Source organism: Psilocybe cubensis, chromosome 10 (assembly GCF_017499595.1).
Source record: "Psilocybe cubensis strain MGC-MH-2018 chromosome 10, whole genome shotgun sequence".
Lineage (NCBI taxonomy): Eukaryota > Fungi > Basidiomycota > Agaricomycetes > Agaricales > Agrocybaceae > Psilocybe > Psilocybe cubensis.
Genome location: NC_063008.1, coordinates 2924919 through 2943957, shown reverse-complemented (window position 1 = coordinate 2943957; position 19039 = coordinate 2924919). Strand labels below are relative to the sequence as shown.

The window sequence follows — 19039 nt, the reverse complement described above, 5'->3', positions numbered from 1 at the left end:
ACTGCACTGCACTTGCGTGCACTTGCACTGCACTCGCGTGCACTCACGTGCACTTGCGCGCACTTGCATGCACTTGCATGCACTTGCGTTGCACTTACATTGCACTTGCGCGCATTTGCACTGCACTTGCATGCACTTGCACTGTACTTGAGTGCACTTATGTTCACTGCATAATACTCGAGTGTCACCGTGCCTATGGAAGGCTTTTTGGGGGTTGACGCGTGACATGTCTAGAATCAGAGACCGTGACTATACTGTCAAAGGTAAGTATATACTATTATTTGATATTTTTCACGGCAGTTGACTGATGATATTCATTCATGTAACACTGGCAGACAAAAAGTGAATTATAAAGCGGAAAAGGGTGGACCTTCACGGAGGGCTCACTCTACTTTTTGAGAAGATACATGGCCTTTCTATCATTCCTATCAACCCAACCTTTGTCAAAATTATACAACCCACCAAGCCAAACCTAGTAGGAGAGAAGAGAATCCTTAGGCCACGGCCTATCCCTGAAAATAGGACTGCAGCAAAGGCAGTGAAGTCAAAAACAAAGAAATAGCATTCAATCTCCTAGGTACTACATTGATTAGTTATATACAGTTCATGTATATTAAGTATAGAGCGTTGTGTACTATAACGGACTGTGCATTTGCGTTTTTTTAATGTTTGCACTTGCGCGCGCACTGCTCTGCACTTGAGCACAGCCACCGTGCACTCGCATGCACTCGCAAATGCACTTGCACTGCACTGCAGCACAGCCACCGTGCACTTGCATTTGCACGTTTTGCACTTGCGCACTTGCGCTGCACTTATTTTTTCCTATGCCCCTTATGTGAGCACTGGTCAGTGTCAAGTGCTCACATAAGCGATGGCCATGATGCCATCACTGGATCAAATCGTCCGCCCTGCCCTAAAGTGTGAGGGTTCAGCCTGTTCGGTTCATTGTATCTTAACTCTTCTTCCTACTTTTACAGTTCATATTAGAGTAGCTTACTCGTAGAACAAGACCAGTCAAATAGTACAATGAGTGCCGAAAGTTACAGTATAAAAGAATCAAGTGGGTTAAATGCTTGCAAGACTGGCTAAGGCTAACCATAAACATCCTAGGCAAACCCTCTCGGTGCAGATTCACGTATATACAGCGTCATGGGTTCCAATCCATGCTGCTGAGCCGCCCATTATCAATGTCATTAACAACAGAGCACCCACTCTATGTAAGTGGGATTGATAAACTGCTTCTGTTTGGGTTTACTGACCAGATATCAGAAATTATCCCAACAGATTGAGAAGTTTGAGAATACTTTGTTACAAAGCCATTCAGTGCATTTTCGTAACACACGAGCTATCCTTGGCTACCATGATGTGGGAGGGGCTGAAATGGCCTATCCAAGTATAGGCCCCTGCTATGAAATTGCTACCAACCTGTTTGTTGCATATCATCTGGTTGATTGTGTTGCTAGACACCCGTCAATTGTGGGATTGTCAGTCCCACCAGTGCCGTTAAATATCTTGCGGCCAACTACATGGACAGCAGAGACTCTGCAACATTTCAAGGTGAGCAGGCAAAACATGAAATAGGTTGATGACTGATACAATGGAACAGGGCTGGGATGTTGTTCGGGAGTGGCCTAATACACTTCAACAAGCTCGCAAAATCATTACCTCCTCACCGCATCTTGACAAACCTTCAAGCCTATCCCCTCAAAGCATACAGCCCTCAATCATTCTCAAGCTTTTGCTTTCACTTTCTTCCACCCATCATGCAAAGAAGTATTACACAATTTGTGGCAATTTTGAAGCGGCTGCATTGCACTTGTCAGTGCTTCGGGACGCTAATTGGACATTTTCCTCAAATACTGGCATTGAAGGCATGGATGAGCAGTTCTTAACAAAGGATCTAGGAGAATCTATAGATGACCAACGGCTTGCAAAGTTCATCAAAAATAATGCCACAAACATGCGGGTACCACTACAATTAGCCCTCATGATGTCCCCCATTATACTGCTCAGTACAAGCACACTTTACAAAAAACGCCCAAGTCAGATAGATTTATGGCGTCTTTGTACGTCAATTGGGAATGACAAACCAGACCTGCTAAAGAACGTGGAGTTGGCCATTTGGAAAGCGTTGTGGAACATTTCAGGGCATGGAGACACAGAGAAGGAATTGCACCAGTTGGTTCTGTCTCCGGAGTGGAAACAATGGGAGAACGCTACAGATATAAATGACGGGGTCTTTTATTTTAACCGTAAGTATGACTGTTTGTGAAGGTGTTTTAGATACTCATGCTTGTTTGCAGCTACCTCAATGTCTCCTTTTCAAACAGCCTTTATTACAGAGTTGCCGGACTCGCCAATGAATGAAGACCTAACATCTCCATTCAAGTCACTGGTACAGTCTTCTCAATCAAGATTGCTGATAATGGCGCCACCTAGACAGGGAGAAACTACAACAACTGAAAATGCGAATGGTATTGAAAACATGGATGTGGACCCGGCCGGTGGAAGGAGTAATGACACACAAGATGATATTGCAGGTGGAGAGAATGAGATGTACAAGACTATTGGAAAGAAGAATAATATGGACAAAGTCACATCCAGGTCAAAGAAAGACAAAGAGTGCATGGGGAAAGATGTTGATATGACAGTGGATACAACAGACGGATGTGCAAACAACTCAGTTCAACTTGCAGGAATATCTCCTTACAACAAGGCAAAGATGCCTTCCCAACTGGGCCTACAGTCTGTTCCAAAGCGCAAAGGTCACACACAGAGCAAACCTAGTGCATCAACAGTGAACAATTCTGAATCTGACAATGACGATATCATCTACATGGGTATGGAAAGACGTGTTTTTTTTACGCCAAGAGAAATTACGCTGGATCTGGAGCAGCAAGTTAAAATTCATTGGTCAACAAAGAAGCCTGTAGTGTTTTCAGCAACTGGCAAAGGCTATAGTATTGACCTTATTGCCCACGTATGTATTATTTATAACAAAATTTTGATATGATACTGACATGTTGTAATTAGAATGAAGAAACCCTGGCAACGCTAGACCAGATAGCCGACATGATCAAAGGAAAGCCAAAATTTTTGACAGACCCAAAAAACTCCATGATCCGTATATTGGATCGAGAAGTTTACAATAGTTTGGGGGCCAATGATTTGCTGTTTATTCTTCGAGACCAACATATTGTAGTGAAAGAAACAGATGTGACATGCCCTTTAAGGAATGGGGAACCCAAAGAATTTCGTGCTGCACTACGAGGTTTGGGATCCCTGACGGCACCCCGAGCAGTACATGGTGAGTTTTTATAAGACTATGGTAGATTGCCTTATTGCTAAGTACACATTGCAGATCTGTCAATAGTCCCTGAGAACGGAGATCTAAACCTCCGCATACGCACTGGAACATTGGACCAGCTTTACCAGGCATCGTTCAAGGGTATCAACAAGATATTGAATGTTTTAGACATACCCATGGAGATGAAGGGGATGAGGGACTTGGAAGTCAGTACAGATTACATTGCGCTATTCAATACAATGGGTGACTGGAAGTCATCAAGGGCTTTTGTGGTGGGACACAGTCGCTGGGCTTTAGCTGCAACAAAAGGTGCTTTTCATGGATGGCACATGGCCAGTAATGGATTGGGAACGTATATTGAAACCAAATGTGGAGCCAAGCTGTGGTTACTGGCGCGTCCTAAGGATCCAAAATATCGCTCTATGCATGACACATCCTTTTTCTTATCTGATTCCTATCAATTTGATAGTGCATGTAGCTCTGTACTGGACGTGGAGGCCATTGTACTTGTACCAGGAACGGAGCTGTAAGAGTTTTATTAAGCTGAAAAACAAAAACATAAAAACTGACATATGTATGCTTCAGCATAATGAGACCAAATACCTTGCATATGGTGTATACACCATTTGACACAGTTTGCCATGGCGGGCATTTTTATTCTGCTGGAAACATGATTGATACCCTGTCTGCAATAATTCATGCCTTTGTGGCAGGAAAGACATTGACAAATGCAAATCATGTGCACACCCGATTACATCTGCAACAGATGATTTCCATGTACCATAAAATGTATGTGGATAATGCTTTTATTCGTACCGGTGAGTGATAGAGTTCTTTCTGGTATGCTGAAAGGCAAATATCTGATGCGATTCAGACCTTTGCATGGATCATTTCCCAGATTTTGACGACTGGTTTGGGATCATGAATGTTTTTGTGCTATGCATTTATGCTTTCTTGATGAATGTGTTGGACCATAACACATATTTTCCCACTTTTCAAGCTGCTGCAAAGCAAATACCCATGACGCCCACGCAGAGGACATTTTGGCAGAAAGATGACATATATGCAATGTCGTACGAGGAGCGCAAGGCTTGCATGCATGCCCGTGGTCAAGCCTTAGAGATTATAGCTTGGTTTCAGGACCACTTTGACGTAGGCCACAGGGATACCATTGAAAAAATGGAAACCTTCTTCAGAAAGTTGCTTGGACACTATTGCCTTGAAATTCTATCCTACAAAACAGCAGCAGCAGTCCTTGAGCACGAGGGTGCGCCGGGGTGCACTGTTGATGATGTCCGCGTTCAACTTATGGGCGTAGGCTCAGGCCCAATGAACAGTTATATACAAGGCATGCTACAAGGCAAACAAGAGGCATGTGGGAATCTGGCACCCTTTCTTGAATTGGATATGCATTTGGTTGCAAAGCCACAAGAGAGAAGTAGGGGAGATGCTCATGATAAGCTGTGGAGCCTAGGGAAAAGCGAAAGGGATAAGATATACCTAGCAGTCATGAAAAAAATGAAGCAGAAACCTGGTATGTTTCATGGTAAATGATTGGGATGTTGGCTAAATATGATAATATAGATGATATAGGTCCTGTACACAAAAAGTATAAAACAACTGCTATGTAAATAGGTCCCCTTTTTGTAGACAAACACTATACACATGACTATTTCCTATAAAGATTATTACAAGGCTGTTTGAGGTATTCTTTGGGTAGAAGCTGAGGCAATTTATTTCGCTTTAAAAGTCTCTTGTGCACGTGATGATTGTATATAGTAATCATGTTGTCTTGGAAAAAATTGTACCTGGAGCCTCAGTAAGAACACATCCTATTGACATATCTTTGGGTCTCCCATGTGATGGGTTAGAACACTCCAAAATATATGTTTACCTGCTCCGCTATTGTAAACTGTGTATTGTGAGCAGTTTAAGTGAATGATTAAGCATAAAGTACGAGAGCTACGTTTGAAGAGTTTGAGTGGGTTTGAGCATGTTTGTTGGTTTGTTGTTGTTAGTGAAATGGAAAGGTATACCAAGATGCCGGATGACCCAGATATTTCTTCCAGCAGGTACTGTAACATCTCATTTGAAACATATAGCAGAATGATACTTACAAGAAGCAGACCTTCTGACCTTCAGATTCTGCTACATGTTTCTACACAGCTTGAACGATCAAAGGGACAGATTTTTCATTGGCAAGAATGAAATAACTATGTTCTCAAGCTATAAGCATTTTGATTCGGCGGATTGAGATTGTGTCCTGATTTAAATTCAGAAACATCTAATCATACTGATTGGGAATAATGATCAGATCATAATAGGATGAATTTTTAATAGCTGATGTGGCTGATCACGCAGCCGTATTTATACTCCGACTTAATATCCCGACGTTGGCCATAGATTTAATTATAAGGTCTAATTAGGGCTGACCCTGGCTCCTAGAACCAGACTCTTGTATCGAGAGGAGCCTACTTATGTATACGACTTGAAACAAGGATCTTGTTTTCGGAGCCTGGGGCAGCCCTTGATTCTGTTTGTCTATAACTCTCCGAACAACGGACATCATAAACAAACTTTCGCCGAATTGGAACAAGGTTAATAAAAAGCTATCAATCAGAGGAATCAGGCCCCGGAAAGCTCCCCAAGGGGCGTATCGACTTTTCGCGGATTTGAGACCTGAAAAAATAGCATTTTACTGTCCGTTTTTCGCGGATTTGAGAGGTCCGGAGGCCTACCTTTGACCGGGGCACTGCGGATTTGAGGAGAAGAATCTGCATGGGCGGCTGGTCTGGCCGGCAAATAGGGCGCACTGCCAAATATGGACAAAAATTAGTTTCCTTGTGAGGACATAAATGCTTTCTGACTGCCAAAAACAGAAGAACTGTGAAAAAGACTGCTTGAAAAAAGCTGTAGAATTTTTTGCGCCTTTTTTTGCTCCTTTGACTCCGTCCGAGGGTGAGAAAAACTACCTAAATAGGAAGGTCTTGGCAAAATGACCGTCCGGTTTCGCGGATTGGAGACCCAAAATCTCGCGGATTTCAGACAAATATTTTGGGTCCGGCGGGGATACGCCTGTAGGGGAGCTTCCCGGGGCCTGAGGGATCACAAAGATGTACTTTCAAATCATGTTGGTATTTTGGGAGGCACACAAGTAGCCATGGTATCACGGAAAAGCAGGGAAATGCATTGTGCCTCCATGATTTGATCAAACAAGGGCCACTTACCGCTATGTTTCTATCAATCTAAATATGTTGATCATGTTTTCGCTGATGACCAACGTTGCCTGCTGTAGTTTGAATTGTAGTACAATCCCATATATCTTGATGTACTTCTCTTTCCGACGTAGATATATAAGGTGAAGTGTGAATTCATGAAGATACCACACTCGCTGCAGCCCACCTGAACAACATGTCTGACAATTCTGATACCATTACAATCACACCCGAAATCCTAACACAAATTCGATCGGCCGATATCAACTCAGTAATGGTATTTAACTTTCTTATAGGTATGCGTATCAGATTTCATAAAGGTGCTAATTTGACCTGAGCTATCATTTCAGGTGTATACACTTTGGTCTACGGAAGCACAGTGTATCTATACAGTGCGTAAATGAGTTGATACTTTCTTATCGCCTACTAAGATTTACATTAAAAGTGTCTAAGAAACCAGCCGGAAAGAATAAATTCCTTGTGATACCTTTGATATCCATCCTCTACTTGTTGACTTTGTACACATTTTGCTCTCAATGGACACTTGTGCGGGGCGTTGCTTTGATACCTGTATTAACCAATGACATAATGCCAGTGGTGAGCGACGTGATTACCTTTACGAGAATTTTGATTGCGGATATATTGTTGGTAAGTACATAAAACATGAACATTGACTACATCTAATTGACGATTATATATAAGCAGATATGGAGATGCTATCACGTCTGGGGAGGGTCGATACGATCGATAGCCATCCCTTTGGTTCTTTTCACTATTGAATGTGGTACGTTGGATGATTATGTTACTATTACTCTGTGATTAACAAAGAGATGGCACAACGTAGGCCTATATCTTACACATTCCTTTTTCTTGATCAAGTTTGGAAAATTTTCGCTTACACATAGCGAGGTAGTCGCCGGAAATGTTACCACCGGAGCCCTCTTGTTTATCTCCGTCGCAACAACTGCATCGACTTCGTTTCTCATAGGCCACAGAATACACATCGTATCGAGGGAGCATAACCTGGCTTCCCCTTCCAGAAAGAAATTCAATCACATTGTTTTGATAGTCATCGAGTCAGCAGCCATCTATTCCATAATTCTCCTGATAGAGGCTATCCAGAGTGTTCTCCCGTCAAGCGGCGACCTGGTAAATGTCATGAATCGTGTGAACGATTATCTTCAGGAATTGATGTACTTTGCTACGGTGCGCATTATACAATTCTTCGTGATATTCTTTCCTGATGGTGATTAACATATGATACAACTTCAGGGCATAGCCCCGACCATTGTGGTTGCAAGAGTGGCTATTGCACAGATGAAAACCGAGGAAACTGGAGGTGTCTCATACATCGGTACTCATGGAGTATCATCAAACATCCCGGCCAATTCTCTCTTGAACGGAGCAGGTATTCAAGCCGAGGAGAAGCCTAAATCCACAAATTTGCATTCTGAATAGGGAATCGCGGAGAGTCGGGGAGAGTTAGGCAGAACTTTTTGTCAAAGGATGCGTCAAATTTAATCCCTGTTAAATGATAGTATGTACTGGAACGATAGAGCCCGATTCACAGTTGTCGAAAGTAGCAACGTGTTTGACTTGCTGTTGCAATTGGCCGGGAAGCCGTAAAGCGGGACACAGAATTTATTCTCGGCAGCGTGCGATTTCAAGCTTTCAAGACTTTCAACAATAATCATTCGTGGCATTGTTCAGCCAACAAATTATCTTCTAATTCAATTTCATAATTGAAATCATTATATTTCAGTAGGATTCAAACCAGATTTTCTTTTATGGTCAACGCCAACATTTTCAGGGCCCGCTAGGCGCCTGTTGCGGCGTCACCTGACACGTCGACCTCGCAATGACTCAGCCGGCATACCGGCGTGTTCATGTTTGTGAGGGTTTGTCTACGTTCTCTGGGGCAACCCTCGCCCTAGCTTACTATCCATTCTACATCGACGATTCGACGACGAGGGGACGAAGAGGGACACTCAAACCGGCAACAACGACCAGAAAAGACGACTAAACAGCTGTGGACGACCGTCGAGCGTTCGCATCCGCATACAAAGCTACGAAGGATTGAAGGAGAAAATAAGAAAGGCGGCGGTTTTTGCACGGCGGGCTCTCGAACGAAAGGGTTAGGCCAACGATTGGATTTGGAGTTTTGGACTTGGAAAAGGGAAAGGCGGTGTTGAGAAGGCACCTCTGAGAGAGTCCAGGACAGAAAGGCGAGGAAACAAAGAACAAGGAGACGAGGGTAGAAAGGGACGAAGAGAAGGAGGAACATATGAACCTCGATGCCCGCGACTCGGAGGCGGCACTTGGGCTGTTGTCTATCAGCCATCCAGCTCAATCGACATCGACATCGACGTCCAGCTCGCTTTTTTCGCAGCATACTCAACAGCACCACCACGGACGTACACCAACCCCGACGCATACACACACACCAACACCAATGAAAATGACGGGCGCCACGTCCTCCGCGACACTCAACTCGATTCTGACGACGGATTCACCGTTGCCGCTACCTTCCTCCAAACCTTCGAAAGCGGCGTTGGGAACAGCCACAACCACAACGACGCCTTTGGTATCGACAGCTGGTCTACCCACGAGTTCTACCCTTTTAACAACATCAACGATCACAACCACAACGACAACCACAGCAACTCCGACGTTATCAGCGGCAACAAGCATACCCAATGGCCCGTCAAGACCCACAACAGCAACTGTCCCAGCCAAACGCAAACAAGGCGACGTTGAGGGCGGGTTTGTCGATGCCGAGAGGGGCCCAGGGCAGGTGTATGGGCTTGGGCTAGGGTACGGGCGTGCGTCCGCATCCTCGTCGTTGGCGAGGTATGAGGCGGCGGGTCACGGTGGTCATATCAGCCATATCGGTATCAACAGCCACAGCAGCAACAAGGGGAAAGGCAAAGCCAGCCCGCATCCTACGAGCGCCAGTGTACTGGCGCACCGCCCATCGACACCGTCGTCCTCGTCCTACCAGCAGTCCCATCAGCTGCACCCGAACACACATACCCCGACAAACATGTATTCACATCCACAGCATCTTTTGCCACCACCTCCGATGGCACCGCCTTCACCTACACCTCCGCCGGTATCAACGTCTGCGAGGGGACGGGGTGGAACGCATGTACCCTCTCAAAGTCCTGGGTCGCCAGCGCTACACCATGCTTCTGCGTCTACGGCTGCACCGCCACGTTCCACATCATCTCCATTCCCCGCGCCTGTTCAACCACTACCGCAAGCAACCTCGATCTCGACCTCCATTCCACAATCACAACCTCCATCAAAATCCCACTTTCAACCACAACCGCCATCCCAGCCACTACCTCAGCTATCTTCGCAAGCGCCCGATATATCCACCGAACCCATCGACTGTATCTGTACCATCACCTACGACGATGGGTTCTCGATCGCGTGCGACAGGTGTGGGCGCTGGTGTCATTATTTCTGCTTCGGCATTCCTGCAGAAGGACCCGTACCCGAGACGTTCTTTTGTGCGTTTTGCGTGCCTCGGGGGTCAAAAGGTAGAGAGGGAGAGGAAAAAGAGCGGGCGAGGAGGAGAATGGAGGGCCGGCTGAGGGCATTGGGTGTTGGTCTCGATAATGGAGGGAATGGGAGAGGATGGGAGCCTGGAGGTGATTATTTCTCAATTATGGGTTCAGCAGAGCATGATGTAGAGATGACACCGTATTCGCCTTGGAGCGCGGATGACCCACATCAGCAGCAGGCGCACCACGGCGGGAAGCAGAGGCGAAAGGTGAGCCCTGGTGTCGATCGTAGACGACGTCCGAGCGCGGCATCCGCTGCCACACCTGACGGCGCGCATCTCTCCGTGACATCTGCTGCACCAGGAGGGGGAAAGAAGAAACGCAGAGGCTCCCTTGCGCAACCGAATACGCCGTCGCCGCTTGTGGGCGCGCATAGTCCCGGGGCGGGTATGGGTGTGAGGTTTTTGACGCCTAACGGTCACGGACAAGGCAGCGAGGAGGAGTACCAGCGCTCGAACCCGCATTACGTCCAAGGTGGGTTTGAGCCGTCTCCTTTTGCGAGCCATACACCGGGTTATGGCGTGGGTATCAGCGCCAACAATAGTAGTACCGGCTTTTACCAGTCTTCTTCGTCTTCGGCGCAAGGCCCTTACCCACCTTCGTTGCCACCACCTCAACCTCTGACTCAGCCACCATCTTCAACGTCTACTGCGCACGCACATGCAAACATTGTCACTACTCCACATACACCTGCAGACGAACCGTGGAAGGAGACTTATGTACACGTCACGCATGACGTTGTACCTTCTGACGAGACACGGCGACGACTGAGGCGACAGGCGCGCGGTTGGCGTGGAGTGAGCGCGGTTGGCGAGGATGGACTTGGTGAGTGTTGATCGCCTATTTTTTTTAGATTGTGCTTATACATATATAAATACACCAGGCCACGAACCCGCACCTGCATCAGAAGCATCAAAGACAACTCTACATCTCCTCCCTTCCACATCCACATCTGCCTCTTCCTCGAGCACATCTCCCTATCCACCCGCGCTGCTCGCGCTCTCCCCCGCACACCCCGGCGTGCTGCCACCGCTATACTGCGTATTGGCTTCGAAAGGGATACAAGCGGGCGAATTCGTGGCGCCGTTTCATGCGGAGATTAAGAGTTCGGCGGAGTATGTGAAGGATGTGTTGAATGGGTATGCGGGGGCCGGTATGCCGCGGCCGGGTGTGCATTTTGTGAGCAGTGGTGACAAAGGCACCGCCAAAGGAAAGGGCAAGGAGAAGGAGAATGCGGGCGCGGACAAAGGTAAAGGCAAAGGACACCTTGATCTTGCTCTCGATGCGCGTATGGTTGGTGGCGAAGCGCGCTTTGTGCGCAGTGGATGTCGACCGAATGCGGTGCTCCGGCCGCGGGTGTGTGCTGATTCCCAACGGAAGGCGAAGGCGAAGGAGGATTTGAAGAAGGCGGAGAATGATAAGGAGAGGGAGAGGGCGAAGAGGAAGGCAAAGAGGAAGAGGAAGAGGAAGAACGACGCGCCGTCTTCAGATACCGAAAGCGACGCCTCCTCTTCCTCTTCTTCTGTACACACTGCGCGTGCCCGAAACCTCCACGCGACTGTTACCTCTTCGGTTTCCCGTTCGTCATCGCGTTCTTCTTCCCGTTCTTCATCTCCATCTTCTTCACGCTCCTCCGCCTCTGGGTCCGACACAGACGACGACGACTCTACAAGTCAGCCCGAAACTCTCACATTCGGCGTCTATGCGCTGCGCGAACTCCAAAAAGGTGAAGAGGTGGTGCTTGGTTGGGAGTGGGATGATGGCCACGCAGTGCACATGCTACCAGCCGTGTTGAAGGCGCCGTGGGTATTTAGGTGAGTTTTATATCTTTTTTGCGAGTTGTACTTTGGAAATTTGTATATCAATTTTGGGCGTTTGGGGTTTCTGTTTTGCTTGCATCGAATTGATGCCATGTTATTTTGGGATTTATGTTTTCCTTTTTTTTTTATTTCCCTTTATCTCTGTCACGTTTTATCGAAAGTTTACCGACACAATAGCACACCCTGTACACCTGCTTCTTCAATCAACAACACTTCGACTTCGACTTCGATACCTCCGCATTCTCAAAACCGTGAACCCTACATCGACCTACGCGCTCCATCTCTTGCATCCTTCCCCAACCCCGACCTCACCGACACACCCAGCCCCGAAGCACTCACATCCCTACACGCGCGCCTCTCGCTTACACTGGCATCCCTCGCATCGCTCTTTACGACCTGCGCGTGCGGCTCGCGCGCACGAGACTGTGCGCTCACGCAGATGGCCGCGTTTGTGGAGAGGGTGGAGAGGGTTGGCGTGGAAGGTGTCCGGAGAGGCGTTGGGGCTGGTGCAGGTGTGGCTGGATGGGATGTGCCTGGGGGTACGGGTGTTGGGGAAGGCGGATATGGATATGGATATGGATATGGATATGGTGTGGGCTGGGACGGAAATGTGCCGGATCTAGGACCGCTGGTGGGTGCTAAGAGAGGGTTCAAGACAAGAGAGCGAATCAGGGGGAGTGGTGGGATGGGTGGAATGGAAATTGTTGGCGGTAGCGATGATGATGACGATGGCAGAGGCCGTGCGCGTGCGAAGGAGAAGGAGAAGGAGCACAGGAAGCGGAAGGACAAGCATAAGGAAAGGGAAAGGGTCAAGTCGAAGGATAAGCGGGATGACAACGAAGCCAAGGTCAATGGTGTCAACGGACATGGACATGTTGGGCTCGAGCTCTCGCCGACGGACGAAGGTGTGCTCCGACGGCGCGGGAAGGGTAAAGAGCGTATGCGGGATCTCAGGGATGGCGTTGACGACACGAATAAGGATGTGGACGTGGAGATGGGTGATGCGGAACGAGGTGCGTCTTCCAGCTCTTTTCTTTTTTCAACATTTTTCTCACTCTTCGTTCGTCCGCTTGCTCATTCATTTGTGATCCCCGATCAATTTATACCGACCCTTTGTATTTTACTTTTTTTTACTGAAGACCCACGTTCGACGTCCAAAAACAATGCAGAGTCGACGAAAACCCGATCGCCAGCGCGCATACACAAGGACCCCGTCTCTCGCATGCATCCGACCGCCGAGACTGAGCCTCGCCCTCCTGATCCACCAGGTACGCTGCATTCTTCTGTTGTCCTGGCCGTTTAAGTGCCACTGCGTCGAGAATCATAGCTTATCCTGAATTTTGCAGATGGTTTTGATCCTGGCATAAGCATTACGATCCACCCTGCACCTTCACCGGAGTCGCAACGTACGACACAGGTCGAGGAGGCGCGGATGCCGCCCAAGATGCGCAAGCGGTGGATGCACCGCGAGGCACAGGTGCTTGCACTTGTTGCTGCATCTGCTTCTGAGGGCGCATCTGCACCAGGCAATAACACTGAGGCAGATAGTGTAAAACCCTTGGATAAGGAACAGGAAAGGAGAGAATTGGCGGAGAAGGTTGAAGTAGAGAAAATTGCTAGGGAGAAGGTTGAGAAGGTTGCAAAGGACATCGAGAATGTGACGGACCGCGTTGGTCTTGGAATACGGATCGAGCGCACGCACGAGAACGAGGACGCTGGAAACACAGGTGCGTTGTTTCATGTTTATGTATTCTTTGATCCATCGGCTTATGGCGCAGACACGCGCGATGCGTTGATGCCGCCGCCGCCTGCAGTTCTGCCTGCGTCTGCAATGATGCCATCATCTGGTCCAGCGCCACCACCCGTTTCGTCTCCCGCGACGAGCTCAACTTCCACAGCAAACCCGCCTTTCTCGCCTTCGCCGTTTACAACCGCGCGTCTCCCAACTTCTCCATCACCGTCTGTATCTGTATCGCCACAGCTACCACCACCCAATGCAGAGACGCAACAGCTGCTTACGCCTATACAGACACCCGTTGTCCCTGTCCCTGTCCCTGTCCCTACACCATCTTCCGCAATATCCACGACATCGACGCACGCTGAACCCGTCCAGTCAAGTGCACATCTCGAAAGAGCGGCTGCCTCGCCGCTCATGCAGCTTGCGCATCTGTCGCTGCTGTCGCCTGCGCTGTTGGCTGAGATGGGCGTGGGACAGCGGGAGAGCCCGAAGATGCCGTGGTCTGCTTCTGCTCCTGGTGAGGCTGTGGTCGGAGATCAGCGGGGGAAATCGTCGGAGGTGGGTGGGGTTGGTGATGCTATTGGTGGCCCTAGGGAGGATGGAAGCGAAAAGGAAAAGGAAAAGGAGTGGACGCCGATCCGGCGGGCTGGGAGTGTTATACTGGACCATGTGCAGGAACGGGAGGAAGAAGTTGCTCGGTATGGTGATGAAGGATCGGGCGAACGTCAGGCGGAGAAGATGGATGTGGATGAAGAGGATGAGGATGGGGATGGGGAGAGTGGCGCGCGGGGAAGAAGATCACGGACCAAGTCTCCCACGCCCACGCCCATGCCTGTACACACAGCTGTATCGGTGTCGAGTCATGAAAAGGTCGCGCGTGCGGGGTCTCGGACGCCTACGCCTGTGCCCATTTTGCGAACCTCTGTGGAGAGCGCTACATCTGTATCTACGCCAGTGGCTGACTTGGAACGCGATCGAGAGCAGCATGAGGAGGAGCATGATGCGGAATCCATTGTTCAAGTTCGTATGGATATCGATGTTGTCGACGAAGCTAAGTCTGCACCTTCTCCTCTACCACTCGAAGACGTGCAAGTGTCTGACCATGCTGGTGTCGACAAACATCTGCACCGCGATGACGAGGGCGTAGAGAGCGAGGAGGAGGGTGAGGAAAGGGAAGAAGCGGGTCCACCCCCTGTAATTGGCACGACTGTGCGTGGAGCGGAGTGGGAGGTTGCTACGCCGCCTCCTTTGACTGGGATGAGTACGATGGGTGTTGAAAGTGGCGAGATTGGAACAGGGGAAGAAAGTGGTGTGGGTCGTGGTGCAGGTGCAGGTGAAGGTGAAGGTGGTGATGTGGTGATGGAAGATGTGAATGTGGAGCGAGAAGTGGGGAAACCAGTGGAGGATGTGATGAAGGAGGAGGAGGAAGGGGAGGGAATGGGGAGAGAGGATACACCGAAGATCGACATTGCGCCTCCTTCGCCGGTTCATACAGTCGACGAGCTGTCCGCTTCAACATCAAGTTCAGAACAAACACCAGCTCCGGGCACAACGCAGCCGATGCCTGAAGACCGTAAAGACGACACCCCAGCCCAACCCGACGAACAAACCCAAGCCCACGACCCTGCACCAGCTCAACCCGCACCACAGCGCGCGCCCTCGCCACCTGCCGCACCGCAAAAGGTCAAGCTGTCACTCCGCGATTTTGTGCTGCGCAAGAAGCAGCAGAAGCAGCAGCGCGAGATGGAGGAGCGCGAGCGCAGTGCGAGTGCGCAGGCGTCGCCGCTGAGCGTGGCGAGTAATTTGGCGCCGGAGGATGGGGATGTGGGGGGTTCTGCTGCTGCTGTTGGGACTGAGGGTGGGGAAGGTGGAGGTGGAGGTGGAGGTGGGGGTGGCGCGAATGTGGATGCTGCTCCTGCTCCTGCTGTGGTACAGGGTCTGGATGCTGGCAAGGCTATCAGCACTAGCACAGACGACCATGCCCAAGCGAAGACGCAGCCTGAAGCGGGTAGGAGCCACGATGTCGACATGGGTTCCCCAGTATCGATACCCAAGCCCGCCCTCACTGGATCCAGCTATGACGCGTTCAGCGCCGCCGCGGCTGCCATTGTGAATGGCGCGCACAGGCCCCCGCCGCTCCCTCCGGGTGTGACATCATCGCCAGTCAAGCGCGCACCGACTCCGCCGCGCAGCTCGCCCCCTCGGCCGTTCTCGCCTACATTGATGAGTTTGTCGCCAACGCCGCCTCCCGTGAGTCCACCGCCGGCGCCGCGTTCTGTGTTGAAAACGCCACCCAAGGCCAGCGCCGTCGTTCTTCCCGCGACACGTGATGTGACTGCTTTGAATGCGAACGACGCTCCGGCGCCAGTGCAGACGCTCAAAGCGAAGCAGGAGATGTTGGATGTCGATCTGTCTCGTGTCCCTGAAGGAAATGTGCTTATGGAAACTCTGCAGAAAGGAGGCCCTGTCTCGAATGCTAAATGGGGTGCTGTTGCTGGTATTGCCAATGCAAACCCAACTTCAGATGCCAACGCCAACGCCAATGGGAATGGGAATGGGAATGGGAATGGATGGTGAGTCTAGAATAAAATCTCGTTCTTGATTTTTTGCAAAAACCAAATTGATTGGTACATTATATAGGAATGTTAATCGGAGATCGTATAGTCCCGGCGCCAATCCGACTTCTAGCAATGAAACAAGCCGCCCGATGCATTCCCATTCCCTTCCACAACGATCCGGCTCCTCGCGGTTCAATCACGCACATCCGCACCCGTATGCCAATGCTCAATCGCAGCGCTTGGGTGGTGGTGGTGGTGGTGGTGGTGGTGGTGGTGGTGGTTCGGGCACAGGGTTCACCGCGCGCTCGGTGTCTCCCATCTCGTCTGACCTCTCCTTCGGTAATGGTGCGCAGAGGAGCTTCAATTCCTTGTCTCCGTATGCGGCGCGCAGTCCACGTGGGGTGTATCAGGCGCAGGCGCAGGCGCAGTCGCCCGTGCAAGCTCAGTCGCAGTTCAAGGAGAGGGAGAGGGAGAGGGAGAGGGAGATTGGAGAGGTGTCGCCTCCGCCGTTGCGTAGTGCAGGTTGGGGGTCGGTTGGTAATGCCTCGAATCAGAGTCAGAACCAGCACCACCACCAGCAGCACCAGCACCAGCACCAGCACCAGCAGGCCCAGCAGAATCAGATCCACAACCAGCCGCTGATCCGACGACTGGGGCACCAGATCCAACATCCTCCAACGGCCGGAAACTCTACCGCCAAAGCATCGTCCCCGCCGTCTTCCGCTGCGACCGCGCCATCGTCGCCGTCTATTCCGTTCCCGAGCGCGGCGTCGAGCTTTGGCTTTTCACACTCTCATTTGCACGGTAGTACGCCGGCACCGACGTCTGCACCGACACCGACACCGACACCTACGGCGTCCAGTCCGTCGCATATTGGACGGCCACCGCCGTCTGCGCCCCGTGCGCCGCGCGCTATGGGGCTTGGTCTCGGCATGGGTATGGGCATGGGTATGGGTATGGGTATGGGTATGGGCATGGGCATGGGCATGGGGGGGCCTGGAGCGCATAGACAGCCGCCACAGGCTCCGAGGGCGCTTAGGCAGCAATCTGCGAACACGGGTGCGGGTGCGGGTGCGGGTGCGGGTGCGAGCGGTGGGTCGAGTGTGATGGGTGTCGGGACGGGGAGAAGTACGAGTTGGGGTGGTGGTGGTGGTGGTGGTAGTGATGCTGGGAATGGGAATGGGAATGGGAATGGGAATGGGAATGGAAATGGGAATGGAGCAGTGGGTGTGGCTGGGAGTGCTACGGGAAGCGGAAGCGCTTCGACGGTGCCAGCACCAGCTGCACCACCAGCAGCTGCTGCTGCTGCGCCGACACTGCGCTCACGCATCGGCCCTCCCCTGGGAAGTTCCAACGCGAATGCAAACTCTGCTTTGGGTGCTTCTAGAGCGAACGCTGCCAACAACAACAGCAACAATGTGAGCTCTACTCCAACAACAACAACTACTACTGCTGCTGCTGCTGCTGCTTTGCAGGGTAATGCACCTGCACCGGAATCTGTTGCGAAATCAAAGTCGCTGGCGGGCAAGGAGTCTCCGTCGCCGTTGCATCTCCCCGCGGTGCATTATCCTAACAGGCCGGCGCCGTACTTTCCCAAGGTCGATGGAAGTGTGACTTTGCCTAGCTCGAGTACGGGCACGGGTACGGGTACGAGTACGGGTACGGGTATGGGTATGGGTATATCGGCGTCTGCTTCTACGGCCACGGCCACGGCCACGGCCACGGCTACCGCGTCCACAACCCCCGACGAGCAGCGGGAGCGCCCAAACAAGAACACCGCCAGCACAGCCAACGTCAAATCGAAACCCAAATCCAAGGCGAAATCAGGCAAAGAGTCGCCGTTGCATCTCCCGGCGGTACATTACCCTACAATGCCGACGCCGTATTTCCCCAAGGTCGAGCGTGCGCTGGAACGTGGGTTGTTGTCTGGGTCTGGTGAGTTTGTGGCTGGTGCGGGGCAGAGTGGGGGGAAGGGTGCGGGGCAGAGTGGGGGGAAGGGTTGGGGGGTGAGTTGGACGGCGCGTACGCCTCCTCCTCCGACTGCTGCTACTGGCACTGTGTCCTCTTCCTCTTCCATTTCCACGGCCAACGACAATGTGAGTGCAAGTGCAAGTGCGGGTGCAAGTGTAAACGCGAGTGTAAACACCAACGCCACTCCCACTTCTACTTCTACATCTACAACTACGTCGTCATCGTCGAACGCCCCGGACACCATCGATTCGGACATGCCGAAGCGCGTCCAAGCTGTGCGGGAGAAAGCGCGGACGAAGCAGGTGGTGGTGTTTGGCGCTGCGGGTGCGGGTGTGGGTGCGGGTGCGGGTGGGGAGCGTGATGAGGTCGAGCGTGGGCCGAGGTATTGGGGTGGTGCTAGTAGTAGTGGTGGTGGGGGTGGTGGTAGTGGTAGTCTTGCTGGTAGCGGTGTTGGTGTTCGGGACAGGGAGAGGGAGAGGGATAGAGATAGGGAACGGGATAGAGATAGAGATAGAGATAGGGACAGAGATAGGGATAGGGAGAAAGACAGGGACAGGGACAGGGGGTACGCTGGTAGAGGCGGTGGCGGCGGTGGAGGGAGAAGGGGCGGTGGGCCGCCTGCTGGTGGAGATCGGTGGCGTCCACGGTAATACGGTGATGATATGTGATATGTGATATTTGTGTGTTTTATCGTTTTTTGGAGTACTTTTCTCTGTTTCTCTCTTTTTTCTCTTTTCTTTGTCTTCTCTCTTTTTCTCTCTTTTGTTCTCTTTTGTTCTCCCTTGTTCTCTTTTTCTCTCTTTTTTTGCCTACATTTTTCAGTGGTTTATAACTCTATTTCCTATTTCCACTTGTTTTTCT

At 50.7% G+C, this 19039-nt stretch overlaps 3 protein-coding genes across 3 annotated transcripts; all 3 read left to right on the top strand.

Annotated features, from left to right (window-relative positions):
- Window positions 1–1269: 1269 nt before the first annotated feature.
- JR316_0011160 (uncharacterized protein) lies at window positions 1270–4938 on the top strand (the record flags this gene model as incomplete). The annotated part of the gene is made up of 8 exons (XM_047896821.1): window positions 1270–1557; window positions 1607–2252; window positions 2304–2980; window positions 3034–3307; window positions 3362–3833; window positions 3893–4125; window positions 4182–4841; window positions 4892–4938. Coding segments are annotated over 8 exons (3297 nt in total), but the record flags the coding sequence as incomplete, so codon positions are not given.
- A 2172-nt stretch (window positions 4939–7110) lies between these two features.
- Window positions 7111–7980, top strand: JR316_0011159 (uncharacterized protein; the record flags this gene model as incomplete). The annotated part of the gene is made up of 3 exons (XM_047896820.1): window positions 7111–7170; window positions 7636–7728; window positions 7795–7980. 3 exons carry the CDS (start codon window positions 7111–7113, stop codon window positions 7978–7980), a joined length of 339 nt encoding a protein of 112 aa, XP_047744865.1.
- Window positions 7981–8980: 1000 nt separating this feature from the next.
- JR316_0011158 (SET domain-containing protein 3) lies at window positions 8981–18828 on the top strand (the record flags this gene model as incomplete). The annotated part of the gene is made up of 7 exons (XM_047896819.1): window positions 8981–10916; window positions 10975–11905; window positions 12089–12924; window positions 13051–13179; window positions 13258–13638; window positions 13690–16222; window positions 16290–18828. The coding sequence occupies 7 exons, from the start codon at window positions 8981–8983 to the stop codon at window positions 18826–18828; spliced, it is 9285 nt and encodes a 3094-aa protein (XP_047744864.1).
- Window positions 18829–19039: the final 211 nt, after the last annotated feature.